A 17,733-nucleotide genomic window follows, 5' to 3' on the forward strand; every position below is an offset into this window, starting at 1 on the left:
AGTGCCCCAAAGCTAACTGTGCTAAGACCTTGGTCTTATGCCATTTGCTTGTGCACCTGTCATGAGGGTATGGCATTGCTGTCCTACTCCCCAGCAAAGCTCTACCAAGCCAACGTCGAGGTGTAGGGCATGGCTAATACCAGTGGTGGAGCTGACTAGTAGAGACTCAGGGGGAGACTTAGAGAAAGGCATTTGTCTGGGTTTGGCCCCCTAGGTTCTGCATACCGAGGATGTAAGATTTAAAACCAGTGTAAAGGAAGTATTGAGAGCTACAGTCACTGAAGAAAGTGTGTAAGAAGACTGTCCTCAAAGGGTTGAGTTCCCTGAAATCTTCTGAGGGCAAGTCTTTGATGGGAGCTGACTGCTTTCCTGTCAGTGAAGGCAGTGCCAAAGTGTATTTTTGCTAAGTTTCAAAACAGTGATGGGTGCTCCTGAGGCTTCAAGGGCCCAGGCTGAGGGGAGGAGAGTCACTAAGCTCACACTTTAAGAAGGTCATCCACCGATGTAATTGGAAGGATGGCCTTAAAATTCTTATCTCTCCGAACTGGAATTTTCACCATTAGTTTTATCATTAGACTACAGACATCTAAAGTGGAAGGATGAGGAACAGTATGCCTATTCCCAAATCCTTACAGACATCTTCCTTTAAAATGCTCATGCTACCTGGTAAGTATAATAAATTAACATAATAGGATATTTCATTTATCAGCTTAGAATAACAGGATTTTTTAGAGCTGGAGATGACTTTATTTACTAGCCTAGTCCTAATCTTTTCATCCCCTTGTCCCCCATGTTTTGAAATATTTTTGTCTAACATAATTTTTAAAAAATGATTCATTTTCCCTTCTTGATAATCAGCCATGTATGGCTGCCAATTAGGATTTTCTTATTAGCAGGAAATACCTATGTTATTACACTGAATAATTCCTGTCAGAAGCTAACACAGATCAACATAAATACTTTTGTTACAGAGTGATGGTGTGATGGTGTGAAGCCATACCACTTTCAAATGGGTGACTTCTATTAGACTTTAATACTGAGAATAGTTCTCAGTATCTAGTATCTGAGGACTCCAGGGTTCAAGGAACCCCCTCTGGAAAATAGTTAGCCCAACTTCTTTACCTTTTGTATGAAGAAACTGAGGCCCAGGGAAGTTAAGTAATGGAACCAAAGCCTGACTACTGGTAAGTATCTTGCTTGTGTGTTAGTCATTCAGTTGTGTCCGACTCTTTGCAACCCCATGGACTATATAGCCCACCAGGCTCCTCTGTCCATGGAATTCTCCAGGCAAGAATACTGGAGTGGGTTGCCATTTCCTTCTCCAGGGGCTCTTCCTGACCCAGGTATCAAACCCAGGTCTCCTGCATTGCAGACAGATGCTTTACCATTTGAACTACTAGGGAAGCCCGGTAAGTATCTAAGATAGTCCAATGTTTGGGCTTGTCCCTTTGTTAGCATTCCTTAGCAGAAAACAGGGCCTTGAGGAATCTGGCCAAAAAAAAAAATGTGACTTTATCTTATAGGGCAGAAACCATTGGATATTTGCATCTTTATCTCCACAGGACCTAGGATAGCATCTTACACTTAAATGCTCAGTCCCTTCAGTTGTGTCTGACTCTTTGCGATCCCATGGACTATAGCCTGCCAGGCTCCTCTTTTCATGGGGATTCTTCAGGCAAGAATACTGGAGTTGGTTGCCATGCCCTCCTCCAGGGGATCTTCCCAACCCAGGGACCGAGTTTCCTGCATTGGCAGATAGGGTCTTTACAACTAGCGCCACCTGGGAAGCCCCACGCCTTACACTGGTGGGTGGTACTTACTAAATCCCTGTTGAGTGAATGAGTTGCAGGGAGTAGAATGAGGGGTTAGAAGCTTGGTACAGGTTCAGGAAACAGAATCCTAGATGAGATAGTGCCATGGGGGTCCTGGGCAGCTTGTGGGCAGCCCAGGAGGAACAAGTACCTGCAGGGAGGGAGCTGGAAAAGAGGGTGGGCACCCAGGCAGAGATGCCGTCCAAGGTTTTCACCAGTTCAGAGCTGGCTAATGTGGGAGGCTCTCCTGGGCCTTGCCTTAGCCACCCCTTGCTCTTCTGTTGCTCTTTTGGGTTTGGAGTAGAGCTTCTCAGGGTTTGACCAGCAAGCCCTGACTTCTCACTCCTCTGCTGGAAGGAAGCCTTCAATGCCTACCTGCCGGCCTCAGGAGATGTTCAAACAGAGCTTGCAAAGCCTTTCGTGATCTGCCCCCTACCAACTTCTCCAATATGGTCCCTCTTTCTTTCTCGGCGTTTCCCCCTCAAGCTCTGCAGCCTGAGCTCTTTGTGGCTTCCCTTCCTGGCCTTGAACCTTTGTGCAAGTTCCTTGTGCCTTGAGCTCTCATTTCCTGCTCCTTTCTCCAAACTGGCTAATTCCTCCTTCCTCTTGGAATCCTTCTCTGCTACTCTCTTCACCTCTCCCCTCAGATGGGTTCAGCACCCTTCTAGGTTCTCATTGTCCAGAAACCTTGATCAGATTGTTTCAGCAGGAACTAACAGCACCACCTCCAGTTCTACTGCCCACTTTCTCCTGTTAGACACACAGTAACAGGAAGGTGATGTTGCCATCCTTGGGCAACAAGAAGGAACCATTTAAAAATAGTAAAGGTCAGTGAGGGCTGCCTGGACATGGGGGACTTTGATCCTGCCTCTCCCTCGGTTCAAATTGGAGTGCGGTGTCAATTCTCCCGTCACTCGGTATCATACTTGTGCTCACTCAGTCGTGTCCGACTCTTTGCGACCCCATGGACCGTAGCCCGCTGGGCTCCTCTATCCATGGGATTTTCCAGGCAAGAATACTGGAGCGGGTTGCCATTTCCTCCTCCAGGGGATCTTCCCAACCCAGGGATCAAACCCGTGTCTCTTGTGTCTCTTTCATTTGCAGGCAGATTCTTTATCACTGCACCACCTGGGAAGCCCCTGTATCAAATTGAGAAAGCCTCAATTTCTCTGTCTCTCTAATACCCATTGTGGCTCTGTGGTTCTTAATTAAATGTCTTCTTTAAGTATTAGACCAAGTCCTTAGTATCTTCTTGCCTGGTTACCTGACAATGTGTTTCACTTCATACATTCACCCCTTCCACTCCCCCAGCCCCAGTTTCAAGCTTGCTTATGTGATACCCTGGGACACAGTACAGTGTGTGGCTGAACTCATGTCAAGGAACTGCAACACTCCCATGTAATTATTTATTCACTATTGCATCTCCAGTGGGTGAGTCAGGGAGGGTTTCACAGTGGAGTGACTTTGAAAACTGGATGGGGGTCTATCAGGTAAAAAGGAAAGCAAAAGCAGAGGCATATGTCAAGGCAGGGATGTATGATAGAGCTTATGACTGAGGAACAGTAAAAAAATTCAGTATGGTTAGAGAGACATACGTCAAGGCAGGGAGGTATGACAGAGCTTATGACTGAGGAACAGTGAAAATTTCAATGTGGTTAGAGTGTCTGGTGTAGAATAGGTGGTGCTAGTGGTAAAGAACCTGCCTGCCATTGCAGGAGATGCAAGAGACTACAGGTTGGATCCCTGGGTTGGGAAGATCCCCTGGAGCAGGGCATGGCAACCCACTCCAATATTCTTGCCTGGAGAATCCCATGGACAGAGGAGCCTGGCAGGCTACAGTCCATAGCGTCACAAAGAGTCAGACACGACTGAAGGGACTTAGCACAAGCACACACAGAGTATAAGTGTGTGCAGTTAGGGACCATGTATACCACATTACTGAAGCTGTTCCTCACTTATTATAGTGGGGCCAGTACCTGCCTCTAGGCCTGCTCTGAGAACCAAGTTGGCAATGTTATGAAAGAACTTAGTTCAGGCTTGATACGTAGAGATGCCTAATTAATGCGAGTTTCCTTTCCTACTTTCCTTCTTAGTTTAGATTTTGGACTTCCCTCGTGATTCAGCGGTTAAGAATTTCCCTGCCAATGCAGGGGACATGGGTTCAATCCCTGGTCCAGGAAGAGTCCACATGCCACAGAGCAACTAAGGCTGTGAGCCACAACGACTGAGCCCATGCGCCCTAGAGCCCGTGCTCTGCAACGAGAGAAGCCACTGCAAGAAGAAGCCTGAATACGCCAACTGGAGAGTAGTCCCTGCTCCCTGCAACTGGAGAAGTCCTGCAGGCATCAGTGAAGACCCAGTGCAGCCAAAAATAAATAAAATTTAAGAGGTTAGATATTATCCTATAAGCAGGGGTAATATTTAAAATATTTAAATATTTAGGGAATTCCCTGGCAGTCCAGTGGTTAAGACTTCCTTACTCTCACTGCCAAGGGCCTGGGTCTGATCCCTGATTGGGGAACTAAGATCCCACAGGCTGCATGGTATAGCAAAATTTAATTAACTAGTTAGCCATCTGTATAATCCAGATTTCCCTGCTAGCTCAGTGGTAAAGAATCCATCTGCAACACCGGAGACCAGGGTTTGATCCCTGGGTCAGGAAGATCCCCTGTAGTAGGAAATGGCAACCCACTCCAGTATTCCTGCCTGGGAAATCCCATGGACAGAGGAGCCTGTAGGGCTATACAGTCCATGGGGTCACAAAGAGTCAGGCACGACTTAGTGGCTAAACAATAATGACAACACCCAGGTACCACCCAGTCAGAACAAATGTGGGTCACAACCAACCAGCTAAGGGAATTCTTTCTAGGGACTAAGTGCCCTCAACTGGAGTAAAGGAAAGCACGGAAGCAGGAAAATCCAGCTGCACTGGGAAATGGTGGGTCCTTGATGTCCTCTAGGATTTTATCCACATCTAGTCCATACTAATCAATATCATACCCAAATAAGCTAATTTCACCTGTCTTTGTAGGCACATTGTCATGTGGCTGGCCTCAGTGCCACCCAAGAGAAAACTGAACTGGAGGGGAATGGAACTGACGTGCTCAGTGTTTTGTGGGTTCTCTTTTTCGATCCTCACCCAGTCTTGGGAGGTAAGGCATCATCAGGTGTGTTTTACTATTGTGGAAACTGAGGCTTTGATGGCTGATTCCTCGGCAGGTGGTGAGATGCTTGTAGCAGAGGTCCCTCTTGCTCCCAAATGTGCTCCTGGGGTTCCAGAGTCCTCCTCTTCAGCTTAAGTTTTAAGGGCATTTACCATTTCTCACTCACTCATCCAGCCATCAAACCTGTTTAAGAAAAACAGCTAAAAGGTATATTTTTATTTCACAAAAAAAGTGTGACACGCGATACCCATCCCCTAACAAACTACAAACTCTTAGAATACAGAGTAAAAAGGAGATCCAGTCAGTCTTGGTGAGATAAAAATTTGGTTTCACAAAGTTGAAAAATCCATTACAAAGTCTCTGTTGTATAAATATAGTCAGTCTTAGAATGAGACCAAAAAAAAAAGTTTTGTTGACATAAGAAATCCCCTGGTCCTTGAATACACCAGTCTTCATTTGTACTCTCAGCCAAATACAGGTGACGTCTACATGATGAGAGTTACATATGTATTCCTGGACTCTAGGTAACTAAATGGGATTTAATATTTTATCCCCTGAGCCCACTCTCCCTCACCTAAAAGCTTGTGCAAAACACTATAGTCGTAGTTTACTAAAGGTTTTTCCCATATAAAATAACACATGTGTGTTCTAAATTTGACTATGGTAATAGGTGTACAATTCTGTGAGTATACTAAAATCTGTTGAATTGTATGTTTTAAATGAGTGAATTGCATGGAATTTGAATTATACCTCAATAGAGCTATTAAAAAATATCTATCATGTCTAAGTTGCTAGGGGAGCAACAGATGACCCTTATAGCAACCCAAGGAGTTCCTGGCAGGATGCAGGGAATATTTGCAGAAATCAGTACACTAAGGGATATGGAAAGGAGATCTTTGAAGTATTATGATTGAGTCAGTGGAGCCTGAGGTTGCTCTAGGATCACTCAGTTTCAAGATGTCAGAATAAAGAAATCAACGGGGTAGGTATTTTTTTCTGATTGATTCTAGCACAGTCTGTGTACCTTCTGTGGCCTTTGTCACCAAATAAAGTTATTTGGTGGAAAAGCAGATGCCCGGGGCATTGTTGAGACTACAGAAAACTTTAGGCTGGCATTCAGAAGCTGATTATCTGCCTCCGTTGGGAGAAATTCCACCATGGCCACAGGTTCTGAGAGCCTGAGTCCCACAAGAGGAGGAAGAAATTAGATACCAAAGAAAAGCTTCTAGATTTATTGAATCAAAGGGACTGCCTGCCTTCAGTGATGCTGTTTCTGGCCAGAAGTCACAGCAGGGTTCCAGTTCTCACAGACCCTTCTATAAGACCATTGCCAGGGCAGCAGGGGCAGATCAGAGCAGCCAACCATTATGCAGCAGACAAACCATTTACGAGTGTCATCTCCAAGCTTGACCTACCAGCTGGTCACCAAATGGCCATTTGAGAAAGGAGACAGGCACAAACCATGGGCAACCAGGCCCTTGAACCAGGACATCATTCTAGCCAAATAGTGAGGGGAGGAGAATTGCCATTAGTCGAAAGAAAAAGAGAACTTCAATTCTTGCTCTGGTTCTACCATTCTAGTTAAAAGTTCATCACTTACATTTGTTGTGAAAGTCGAGAAAAGGGGCAAAGAGGCCATTCACTTTACTCACCTTTCAGAACGGATGCTAGCAGAAGGTGGGGCCAGAAGTCATTTTAGTTTTTTAGCACACAAAGGAAAGGAGAACAAAAGAAGGGAAAGACAGGGCCTTGAAAGTGCGAGGGTTCCCAGTTTGGCGAACATCTTGTCCAACTCCCCCAGTGTTTCCTCCTTGAAGACTGATCTGGATCTACTTACTGCTGGGACACGGGCTAGAAGTCCTTGCCTTTCTTGGCCAGCCTACAGGTTGTTTATTCTGTGGCCAAGCAGATGAACTAAGCTTAGAAGCAGGCACCATGGCCACCTCAGGTCCATCCCACTGTGGGCTGGCTTTCCAGTGTGGCCCCATTAAAACCTTGACCTCCTTGTGTTCTTCCAAAATATAATATGCGTGTTCTCTAATATGGTCCAAGCCTTTAGGTATGGGGTACTCAAGGATGAGAAATTTTCCCCATTGGCAATGTTTTGTCATTTTTGGGTAAAAGCAAATAGAGAATAAAGCTAAAACATCTGGGACTGGGGCTTACCTGGTTCCCTTTAGTGGCATAGGGAGAAGGTGGGAGGTTTCAAAAATGAAAAAACAAAAAGGCGATGCTAGGGGGAGAATAGATCCATCAGGGCTTTGGGCATTTTCTTGACAAACTTTTTCCTTTGGCTCCAGTGAGAACAGTTATAGCTTACTCAAGAAAAGGGAATGAAGTACCCAGTTTAAAAAACAAAATAAAACCTTCCTTTATTGCCTCTTTGTGCTTATCAAGCCTTTTCTTACCCAGGGCTTACTCATCTGGTCCCCAGCCTGTCCATTATACCAGTTGGAGCCAGTTATCCAGGAGAGATGAATCCAGACAACAAGGAAGATGGTCCATCAGGGGATGCCAATACCCTCCTCACCCAGCTCTCCCAAAGAGATCATGAGCTGAGGGCAATGATCAGGAGAAACTCCTGGCTGCTTCTGCCCTGAAATAAGAGGACAGGGGGAGTCGTTTCTATACTTAAAAAGAGAGAAATACTTTTGTCCCAGAGCAATAAGAAATATGAGCAGATGAAGCTATGGCTCTGATGGCTGGTCCATTTTGGGAAACAAGATGCAAGCGAGGGAGTAATATATAAACAAAGTGTAGGTATATTTGGCAGGTTTGAGGCAAGCAAAAGGAAGGTTTGGGTACTCTATAAAAACAAAACAAAGATCTGGAATTCAAACTTCTTCTGATAAGGCCACAATGAAGAGATTTCCAGCAGTGGGTGTTGCAGGAAGGTGGCACCCACATTGCCACAGGCTTGCAAGGTGATGTGCCCAGACAAGGAGGCAGGTGAGGCAGGACAGTGTCCCTCACAGGTCCATGTCTGGGCCTCCTGAGGATGTCTTCAGTGGCACCGAGTCGAATCCATCAGGAGTCCTCTGAAAGAGAGATGGTGACAGGAGCTGGCTGCTGCACATGGGCAAGTTTGGGGAACAAAGGGGAGAAATGGAAAAGAGGTGACAGAAAGAACCCTCCTGAAATTCCTGCTTTCAGTGGCTTTGTGGAAACATGGACATAAGATAGCCTCTATTCTTCTTGCTCCCTTCGGTTAGTCAGAGGATAAGAAATATCTTTAAACCCCTTGCTTTGCATCTTTGTTGAATTCTAGAAGTTCCAGAAAGACCTAAGTGTCCCAGGGTAAACTTATCCCATTGGTTAAACAAAAAGCATTCAAGGTCTAAGGAGGCCAAGGGAGTTATCCTGGAAGGTCAGCACAAAGGGAATGAGATTTGGCCAAGTAAACACCTACCCACCTTCCTTTCCTTTTCTGTTGCCACCCTCCCCACCCAGTTTGGATAAATTGGTCAGGGCAGCAGTGAACTGTGTGTGCTGGCAGAGTAGGGCTTCAGAGGGCAATGGCCCTGGAGGAATCACTCGAATGCTCTCTGCTTGCCCCAGGCCCAGCAACAGTGTGGTCTGTCTTACGTTTATGAGCTTCAGACTCATTCACCCACCCATACAGAGTCAGCTCTCCCAGTTTAGAACTGTTCAAGGGTGAACAACTTAGATGAAGCTGTGACTCAGCCCCCAAAGGACAGGGGCCTGACATCCAGGGGATAGCACCTTCCACTGGCCAAAGGAGAGCCTCACTTCTACCAGAAGTTGATCCTAGAGGTCATCCCTTCCCCTCCCTCCAAAATACAAAAAGGTTTTTGGTTTATTGTTTTGTTTTGCCTTTTGGGGACGGAGGGTGATTCTGAACCTCAACATGGGTGGTTCAGTACTCCTTCTGGAAGTTAAAAGGCCCAAACAGCCGATCCACTGGAGTGCATGTTGGCAGAGAAGGAGCCTTGTGCAGAGCAGTCTTGGGCCTCAGGGGAAAAAGTATTTGTGTGAAAATACAGAAGACAGAAGCCAGGATTCTCAAGGCAGGAGGATAGAAGAGTATGGAGGGTAGGGAGCAGAACAGTGGTCCCTAAACAGTGGGGGGTCTCAGTGTCCTAGGACTGATGTCGTCTCCTGACCTCCAGGGTGACCTCAGTGCACTGGCCATCCTCCCTACCTTGGAGGTAAATGATTTGATCTTCCCAAAGAGTGACTTTTTGCTGGTAAAGATGAGGTCATCCTCCACGTCCTCGCCTTCCATGATGGCACAGCTGTCGGCGGCTGGCAGGTCACAGTCCTTGAGGGTAGCATTCATCACCAGCTTGGAGTACTTGTACTCTAGCCTATGAAACAAGGGAATGGGGAAGACAAGACACCAAAATATAATAAAAGGAAAAGGAGAAAGGTTGGGCTAAAAGGATATATTCCCTTACCATGGGTGATGGAACTGAAACACAGCAAAATGGTGTTAGGCTGGGGATTTGGCTAGGGAATCTGATTCCCAAGTCAGGGATCTTTTGCCTTAAATCTAGGTGTTTCTGTGATCTCAAAGCTGAATAGAAATCATGAAATTGCAAAACTATTTTTATCATTAATAATAGCAAATTAAGAATTCTCTTTGCATTTCTTTTGAGATCTAACAGTTTTTCATAGACTGCCATGTGGTACCATCCCTGTTTAGGAGTTAAGATGCATATGTGTGTGCTGAGTTGCTTCAGTCATGTCTGACTCTTTGTGACCTCATGGCCTGTAGCCCGCTGGGCTCCCTTGTCCATGGGATTCTCCAGGCAAGAATACTGGAGTGGGTTGCCATACCCTCCTCCAGGGGATCTTCCTGGAGGAATTGAACCCATGCCCTCTGCATGGCAGGCAGATTCTTTACTGCTGAGCCACCAGGGAAGCCCCTAGGAGTCAGGATAACCAAGGCATATACTGGATGAGTGGCTCAACAAGCCTCTGGCCAGAGTCACAGGGACTGTGGCCAATACCAAAGAGCAGCCCTGTGAATTTATACTCTCAGATACTTTCCTCTCAGCTCAATGATCCAGCCCTGGCCATCCCCAAACCCATCACGTACTTTTGATTCTTTTTCCAAAAGTAACAGGTCAAGACGGTGAGCAGGATGGCAGTGCAGGTGCCTGCAGAGATGCCCACTTTCAGCCAGAAGTCTATTGTTTTGCAGATGGTGACTCTCTGCTCAGGCAGGGAGATGCCACCAGAACACAGCTTTGGTTCTCGCCACACGTAAGTAGTTTTCTGTTGGGGAGAAAAACAAGGAACTCAGATATCACACTCGCCTGTTTCCTGGGAAGTCCCCAAGCAGAGATGCCTACCTGGATGCCAGCCACACAGCTGCTGACGATAGCATGGTAGTCGGCAGTTGAGCAGAGGGGGCAAGCGGCCACGCTCTCCCACAGGAAGTGGAAGTTACAGCCATCGCAGGTCCCATCGGAGCACGTGCTAACAGAGCAGAAAGGAGACTTAAGTGCATGCTCGCGGGACTGTTGGGAAGATCTGGTTGGAGTCCTGTCATTTCATAAATTGCCTGATCCATCTTCTCCTTGTCAAATTGTCAGTTCCATTGTGACCCTTCCAACTAGTCCTTAGCCTTAGTTTTGCTCTCTGATTTCCCTGATGATAAGAGGCCTTTCCAGCCTTTATCAGGGCCCCCACCCTCTGCACGTATGTTTCTGCCGACATCAGATGAGAACTCATGTAAGCTGTCTGAGCTATAGCGCAGCTGCCCAACTAACGCTTCAGAAGCTCCTGTTCTCCCCATGGACGTGGGACATTTTGCAAAAGTCACTTTTTTCTTTCATTTTAAAGTTTTTATTTTCTATTGGGGTATAGCCAATTAACAAACAATGTTGTAAGAGTTTCAGGCGAACAGTGAAGGGACTCAGCCATACATGTACATGTATCCATTCTCCCCCAAACTCCATCCAGGCTGCCACATAACATTGAGCAGAGTTCCCTGTGCTGTACAGTAGGACCTTGTTGGTTATCCATTTTAAATACAGCAGTGTGTAGAGCTTCCTGTGGAGAGTTGAGTGTGGGGGGGTGGCAGTGTTCGGGAATGAACTTCAGGTCACTGCTGTCTGCAATGTATTTTACTGTAATGTTTGCAGCAAGAATAGTGACCATACATTTTGACACCACTGCTGGGTCACAGTGTGCCTCTTGGCTCCCCATCTCCCTGATCAGTCATTGTCTAGCAGCAGCATTTTCCAAACCATCTTCCTCAAGACATGGGTACCCTCAAGATGTTAGTGTTATGTGAAAAGAGGAAGGTAGGGGAAAAGGTTGTTGTTGTTTAGTTGATAAGTCATGCCTGATTCTGTTGCAACCCCATGGACTGTGGCCCACTAGTCTCCTCTGTCCATGGGCTATCCCAGGCAAGAGTACTGGAGTGTGTTGACATTTCCTTCACCAGGGGATCTTCCTGGAGAATTGAACCCTCATCTCCTTCATTGGCAGGCAGATTCTTTACCACTGAACCACCAGGGAAGCCTGGGGGAAAGGGTACTGTAATCAAATTAGTTCAAGATTCCTTGATTTAGTGCCCTTGGCTATTAAATTCAGAATTGGGTCTTTCAGCTGTAGAGAGATTCTTAGGATTCCCTAACCTTTACTAATTTGATAGTAGGAAGAATCTGTTATCTCATTGAGCTTCCCTGGTAGCTCAGATGGTAATGCACCTGCTTGCAGTGTGGGAGACCCTACAGGGTCTATCCCTGGGTTGGGAAGATACCTTGGAGGAGGGTATGCCAACCCACTTCAGTATTCTTGCTTGGAGAATCCCCATGGACAGAAGAGCCTGGTGAGCTACAGTCCATGGGGTCACAAAGAGTGACTGATCGACTAAGCACATTACCTCATTATCTCAAGTCTCATTATCTCATTTAATCCTCTTAACAACCCCTTGAAGGAATTTATTATTATCCCCATTTTGTAAATAACGAAGAAGAGGCCTAGAGAAGATAAGAACTATATCCATAACAGAGCTGGCAAGTATAGGAGGGGAATTGAATCTGGCCCTCAGCCCTAGCCATTAGTCACTCTGCTACGAAGCTGCCCACACGCTCTAGAAGAGTGAGGGTAGCTTCTACTCTTCTGCTCCATCTTTGACATCTAAAGATCGAGCGTTTGGAGCCATGACTGTGTCCCCAAGAGCCCATTAATGGAGCTCAGATGGTTTTCTCTTTTGCTCTTCTTCAGTAATCTCTGTTTGGGTCTTGGGATGCAGTGATGCCAAGAAAGGGAGACTATATCACATCCCTTTACCTTGGCAGTGACAGACTTCCAGGAGCAGGCTTGAGTGGATTGCATCTGACTCGGATGGTGGTTGATCTCCCAGAGCTGCAAGACTGGGTCACATCATTGGACCTGCAGAGCAAACAGCCCCCATAGGGGAAGGAGTCACTCATTGGTGCCATTGGAGAGCTGCTAAGTGAAGTCAGCATGGAACAGATGCCCTGCTGGGGAAGTCTGGTCTGACACATAGGGGAGAGTGGGGGGTCAGGGAGATCTGGTCAAGGGGAAATGCACTGGTCTAGAAAAGGTTGTGCTGTGCTCAGTTGCTCAGTCATGTCTGACTCTTTAGTGACCTCATGGACTGTTGCCCACCAGGCTCCTCTGTCTGTGGGATTTCCCAGGCAAGAATAGTGGAGTAGGTTGCCATGCCCTCCTCCAGGGCATCTTCCCAACCTGGGGATCAAACCTGTTGTCTTCTGTGTCTCCTGCATTGCAGGTGGACTGTTTACCACTGAGCCACCAGGGAAGCCCTAGGAAAGGCTAGCAGATGCATTAACACTGGAATCTGCTTAGGCGGGACGGGTTGTCCACCCCAGGTCATCCAATATTCCTCACTGCTTCCAGGGGCACATCTGCCTCAGTAACACCCAAGTAGCTGGGCTGGGGAATTCTCAGCCTTTAGAGCTCTCTGCTGGGCGGGTCTGCTAGACCTTGTTCTGGCTTGATAAGCAGGAGGTGGCTAAAGAGGGAGGGACACCATAGAGATTTTGGAGGAGCCCTGGGTTTCACTTGTATTAGCCTGGCCTTTCATTTTCACCTATAAAAGAAGATCACGTCCGGTATTCCCAGGGACTCCGGGTGGAAAAGTTCAGCTGGGGAGGTGATGCCATCCAGAGTCATATCTGTTGTCACCCCTGCCAAATTAGAGCTCCTAATTAGTTCTCACTAGTAGCATTTACCTGGCAACCACTTCAGTTCTTCCAATACCTGTTCACATCCCACCTTCCTTCATCTCATCATATCCCTGAGTGGCTCAGGAGAGGGCAAACCAAAGGTTTATCAGTGGGCCCTTGGCACCCCAGGATGGAGTGGGAAACAGAGGTCAGGAGGTTGGGCCCCTCACCTGGGGCCTTTTAGCTCAGAGTCTGGGAGCCTCATTCACTCTCTCTTCACACAGACACATACTCAAACAGGTGAGAAAGACTGAGTTACTCACCAATAAGCCGGTCTGCGAGGCTGACAGGCTGCGAGGACACCCCGGCCTTGTAGCCTGTCACCTCTGGGGGAATGATGACCGCCTGGCACACGTAGGCTGTGATGGGTTTGGAGAAACCTGACTCACCCTCGGGGATCCGGAGGTCGGTGACATTGTCAGTGCACACGGACATTTTCTTACCCTGGGCAGGTGGGTGCGGGAGGAAGTGGGAGGGAATGAGTGATCACAGAAGAACTCTCGAAAGGGAACAGGGAACAATTTTTCCATGTTTAAAATTTTAGCCTTCTAAGAGCATGCTGCAGTGGAATGATTCATCCCTGTTCTAATTACAAGACAAATTTTAAAAGATAAAAAAGATAAGAATAAGGCCTAGGTGTCCTAGTTTCCGGAACTCTGGCCCAGAGATCCCCAATCTTTTGTTTCCTCTGAATCATCTGGAGCCCCTTATAAGCAGGGTTTGTGATGGTGGCAAATTGATTGGCAGATCTAATCTACTAGCCTACCAGTAAGGGCCTTCCTTATCCTAGTCAGATTTCTAGGCAGATCCTGAAATGTGTAACTGATCTCATGAAATTGATTTGGGCATCTGGCCTGCTTCCCATTCCCTCTCTATGTCTTCCTTGGAGCTGTGATTCTACCATACTTATCTTGGGAGAGGAAATGGCAACCCACTGCAGCATTGTTGCCTGGAAAATTCCATGGACAAGGGAGCCTGGTGGGCTACAGTTCATGAGGTTGCAAAGAGTCAGACAAGACTGAGTGATTAACACTTTCTTTTCTTATCTTGGGAGGACTTTCCAGAGTTTCCTGGAGGTTAAAACAAAATCCATAACCAGCTGTCTCCCTGCCTTGAGGTAGAACATCTTAGGACCAGTTGGAACCTATTCCATTTAAAAATATTTATCAGCAAAAGAAAGACTGCTTCTCCTCCAGTGTGTAACAATGCAAACTCTATAGAGTAGAACTCAGAAAAACAGTGGGAACTGGACTCCTTCCTCAAGATTTTGTAATAGAATAAATATTGAGATATTTTTCCTTCAAAATCCTTTAAATTTATAGAAGATGAATTATAACTTGTTTGCTAATATAAGGTCATTTGTTCAATATTTTAAATTGAAGTGGACTAAGCATTTAGAATGTAGGATTTTCAAAATGATAAATTTAATTAGAAATAGACTCAAGTTGCTAAATCTGGTGTCTTACTTTATTTTCAAGATTGTAAGAAACAGAAAAGGAACATGAGAACAGAAAGGTATCTTGACATTATATAAGAATAAGGGAGCGAAGAAAATAAAACTCTCAGACTCTCCAAATTCCCATCTTTTCTCTCCCAACTCACTGAATGAACCTTTTGCTACATGGGGCTTGCTTTAATTAGTCTCCAGTTCCCAAGTTATCACTAACTGTCACTTCAGAGGCTTTCTTTTAACTTCTTCAAAGACTTTTTAAAAACGGGTGACATTTGTCTCTAATCTTTCACAGATAGTTTATTTCTTGACATGTTCTCTCTATAAACACAAACCAGCTATTTTGCATGCTGCAGAAAATGGGTAGAAGCTGTGTGGTGTAAAGGCCTTACCTCTACACAGAGTCACAGATTAAATGCTCAAGATGCTGTTTATTTTGCAACATTTGAAACTAACTTTCCAACTGCTGACCAGAGCTTGTTAGTAATTTAGGCAAGTGCAGTGGTGGTGTGATTACCCTTTACAAATATTTCCACCTCTTAAATTTACATCCAAAATATTTGCAGCATCCCGAAATGCTAATGGTAACGTGTAGTGTCAGCAAAGACACATGTAGATGAAATTATGAGTAGTTTATTTTATCCAGCTTCTAGAAAACAAAAGACAGATGTCATGATTTCTGAAGACTACTTTTTTAAGGAAAAAAAATCTTTCACTTGCATAGTTTTGTTTTTTATTTCGAAGTATAGTTGATGCATGGGTGTAGTTTTTGTGTAATCATTTTGAGGGAATAAAGGTCAGGGATGGGTTAACGTACACCTTATTCTATTTTATTTAAGTAATTAACTTATTTTGGCTGTGCTGTGCGGCTTGTGGGATCTTAGTTCCCTGACCAGGAACTGAACCCAGGCCCCAGCAGGGAACACACCAGGTCTTACCTACTGGACCGCCAGGGAATTCCCCACACCTTATTTTATTTAATTTATTTTTTAATTCCCCTCATCTGATTTTAAACACGTTCATTTTCCTAAATGTTTATAATCCAAATGATTTGATTTTAGAGGAGAAAGTGCTCAGGGAGAACAATAATCATTTGAAAATCTCTGAATCTGCCCCATCCTCTGCTAGCTGAACCTCCTATGTCCTCTGCCCTCTGATTCACTGGCGCCCCTTTCCATTCTCATGCTGTCAGTACCTATACAGCTTACCTGATTTCCGCAGAGACTGAGGGTAAAGTGGTGGAAGTATTTCAGCCCTTTGGAAGTAAAGCTTGGCCCTCCAGCCAGAGTAATGGTGTTTTCCAAAGCCAAGAAATTGTAGTCGAAAGTCCTGGTTGATGTGCTGACCGAGAAGGTACAGTCGTTGTAGCACAGGGAGTGGATCTGAGGGGAGAGGGGTCCATCAGGCCGGCTTCACAGGAGAGTGGCATCACTCTCCCCAGCCTGGTCCAGCCCAGGCGGGGTGAGAGAAGAGGAAGTGTGGATTAGGGGTGGGCATTGAAAGATGTGAAACAGGAGCTAGGGAGGCTGTGTGCATCTTGCCATTCTAGTATTAGCACATATATGATGTACAAATCTCTCATTTTTCGGTAGGTAGTTGGATCAGATTCTGTACTTTGTTCCTATGCCTAGATTATAAAACTCCCTCAAGACACAAGATAGCCCTTCTAACATTCAAGCAGAAAACAGCACTATATACTCACCTAGAACCAGACATCTTGGAATGTGAAGTCAAGTGGGCCTTAGGAAATATTGCTATGAACAAAGCTAGTGGAGGTGATGGGATTCCAGTTGAGCTATTTCAAATCCTAAAAGATGATGCTGTGAAAGTACTGCATTCAATATGCCAGCAAATTTGGAAAACTCAGCAGTGGCCACAGGACTGGAAAAGGTCAGTTTTCATTTCAATCCCTAAGAAAGGCAATGCCAAAGAATGCTCAAACTACCACACAATTGTACTCATCTCACACACTAGTAAAGTAATCCTCAAAATTCTCCAAGCCAGGCTTCAGCAATATGTGAACAGTGAACTTCCAGATGTTCAAGCTGGATTTAGAAAAGGCAGAGGAACCAGAGATCAGATTGCCAACATCCACTGGATCATTGAAAAAGCAAGAGAGTTCCAGAAAAACATCTACTTCTGCTTTATTGACTATGCCAAAGCCTTTGACTATGTGGATAACAATAAACTGTGGAAAATTCTGAAAGAGATGGGAGTACCAGACTACCTGACCTGCCTCTTGAGAAACCTGTATGCAGGTCAGGAAGCAACAGTTAGAGCTGGACAACATGGAACAACAGACTGGTTCCAAATAGGAAAGGGAGTACATCAAGGCTGTATATTGTCACTGTGCTTATTTAACTTCTATGCAGAGAACATCATAAGAAACGCTGGGCTTGATGAAGCACAAGCTGGAATCAAGATCACCAGGAGAAATATCAATAACCTCAGATACGCAAATGAAACCACCCTTATGGCAGAAAGCGAAGAAGAACTAAAGAGCCTCTTGATGAAAGTGAAAGAGGAGAGTGAAAAAGTTGGCTTAAAGCTCAACATTTAGAAAACTAAGATCATGGCATCTGGTCCCATCACTTCATGGCAAATAGATGGAGAAACAGTGGAAACAGTGGCTGACTTTATTTTTTGGGGCTCCAAAATCGCTGCAGATGGTGACTGCAGCCATGAAATTAAAAGATGCTTACTCCTTGGGAGAAAAGTTATGACCAACCTGGACAGCATATTAAAAAGCAGAGACATTACTTTGCCAACAAAGGTCTGTCTAGTCAAGGCTATGGTTTTTCCAGTGGTCATGTATGGAAGTGAGAGTTGGACTATAAAGAAAGCTGAGCGCCGCAGAATTGATGCTTTTGAACTGTGGTGTTGGAGAAGACTCTTGAGAGTCCCTTGGAGTGCAAGGAGATCCAACCAGTCCATCCTAAAGGAAATCAGTCCTGAATATTCATTGGAAGGACTGATGCTGAAGCTGAAACTCCAATACTTTGGCCACCTGATGCAAAGAGCTGACTCATTTGAAAAGACCCTGATGCTGGGAAAGATTGAAGGAGGGAGGAGAAGGGGACGACAGAGGATGAGATGGCTGGATGGCATCACTGACT

The 17,733-nt window shown here is 45.5% G+C and overlaps 1 protein-coding gene and 1 long non-coding RNA gene across 12 annotated transcripts in view; one reads left to right on the top strand and one right to left on the bottom strand.

Moving 5' to 3' along the window:
- The window catches only part of LOC145505363 (uncharacterized), a 12,060-nt gene extending 1,545 nt beyond the window's left edge, over positions 1–10,515 (top strand). Inside the window, exons 2-3 of the long non-coding RNA XR_014052964.1 lie at positions 3,905–4,200; positions 4,843–10,515. This is a non-coding gene — a long non-coding RNA (uncharacterized LOC145505363). The remainder of the gene's footprint in view (positions 1–3,904; positions 4,201–4,842) is intronic.
- Positions 7,720–17,733, bottom strand: part of ELAPOR1 (endosome-lysosome associated apoptosis and autophagy regulator 1) — a 67,194-nt gene continuing 57,180 nt past the window's right edge. For 10 of the 11 annotated variants that reach the window (XM_081487137.1, XM_081487138.1, XM_081487143.1 and 7 more), the window contains 8 exons: positions 15,826–15,999; positions 13,431–13,611; positions 13,032–13,128; positions 12,245–12,346; positions 10,294–10,420; positions 10,038–10,216; positions 9,138–9,303; positions 7,720–8,013 (listed from right to left, as the gene is read on the bottom strand). In XM_081487137.1, coding sequence (XP_081343263.1) covers positions 7,945–8,013; positions 9,138–9,303; positions 10,038–10,216; positions 10,294–10,420; positions 12,245–12,346; positions 13,032–13,128; positions 13,431–13,611; positions 15,826–15,999 — 1,095 coding nt within the window. In that variant the 3' untranslated portion in view covers positions 7,720–7,944. Of the gene's footprint in view, positions 8,045–9,137; positions 9,304–10,037; positions 10,217–10,293; positions 10,421–12,244; positions 12,347–13,031; positions 13,129–13,430; positions 13,612–15,825; positions 16,000–17,733 lie in introns of all 11 variants that reach the window. The other variant, XM_081487144.1, reaches the window with a different exon arrangement.

This window comes from Giraffa tippelskirchi, chromosome 5 (assembly GCF_054371585.1).
Source record: "Giraffa tippelskirchi isolate mGirTip1 chromosome 5, T2T-mGirTip1v1.2.pri, whole genome shotgun sequence".
NCBI lineage: Eukaryota > Metazoa > Chordata > Mammalia > Artiodactyla > Giraffidae > Giraffa > Giraffa tippelskirchi.